The sequence below is a fragment of the Buceros rhinoceros genome, unplaced genomic scaffold, assembly GCF_000710305.1.
Source record: "Buceros rhinoceros silvestris isolate BGI_N320 unplaced genomic scaffold, ASM71030v1 scaffold21587, whole genome shotgun sequence".
Taxonomy (NCBI): Eukaryota; Metazoa; Chordata; class Aves; order Bucerotiformes; family Bucerotidae; genus Buceros; species Buceros rhinoceros.
In genome coordinates, this window is record NW_010424242.1 from 1 (window position 1) to 704 (window position 704).

The 704-nt window shown below is 52.0% G+C and overlaps 1 protein-coding gene across 1 annotated transcript in view; it reads left to right on the forward strand.

Moving 5' to 3' along the window:
- Positions 1-487: 487 nt before the first annotated feature.
- GORAB (golgin, RAB6-interacting) overlaps positions 488-704 on the forward strand; it is a gene marked incomplete at its 5' end in the record, with an annotated part of 8095 nt that continues 7878 nt past the window's right edge. The window contains one exon of the mRNA XM_010140732.1: positions 488-697. Within this exon, the coding sequence (XP_010139034.1) occupies positions 488-697 (210 nt within the window). The remainder of the gene's footprint in view (positions 698-704) is intronic.

Genomic DNA, 704 nt, shown 5'->3' on the forward strand with positions numbered 1-704 from the left:
GGCCCCATCTCTCACCGCTCCCCTCAATCTCAGCCCCCTCTCCTGCACTACAGCTCTCTGTCCGCTACCACAGTCATGCTCCCAGCCTCCTCTTTGTCCATCTGTCACCTTATTCTTCCCCGTTCTTCACTTTATAAACCGCCAGTTTGCCTGGGACCCTCCTTTAGTCCTAGACCCATCTCTCCATGATTCCCCCAAGAGTCACTTCACTCCTGTCCATGGTTCCTCCTTTAGTCCCTCAGTCCAGGCCCCTTACTCCTTTCCTCATTTGGGATGCTCAGATCCTTTAAAGCTCCTGATTCTTAGGCGAACAAAATATTTCCACGTTCCTCGGTTTTCCCCCGTGCTACCTTCCCTTGACACCCTGACATGTCTTTTTTGTGCTGGTTTTGCACCAGTTTGCCTGCCCAGGATCGCTCATTCACAGAGTCTGCCTTTGATCTTAAGATTTGGTTTTAACCTGTTTCTCCCTCTCGTCCACTGACAGATTTGTATGAACCTTTGGAGCAGCAGCATCGGCCCCACACCGTGAATAAGAGTAGGAAGCAATTGCAACGAGAAAAAGCCCTGCAGCAGCAATGTCAGAAGCTGGGACTGCAGGGTGGAGCAGCCTCTGTTCCTCCTGAGCAGCTGCTTTCTGTACCAAAAGACAAGCCTTGTCATCCTCCACAGCCCGTGCCACCACCTCATCCTCCTTCAGCAGG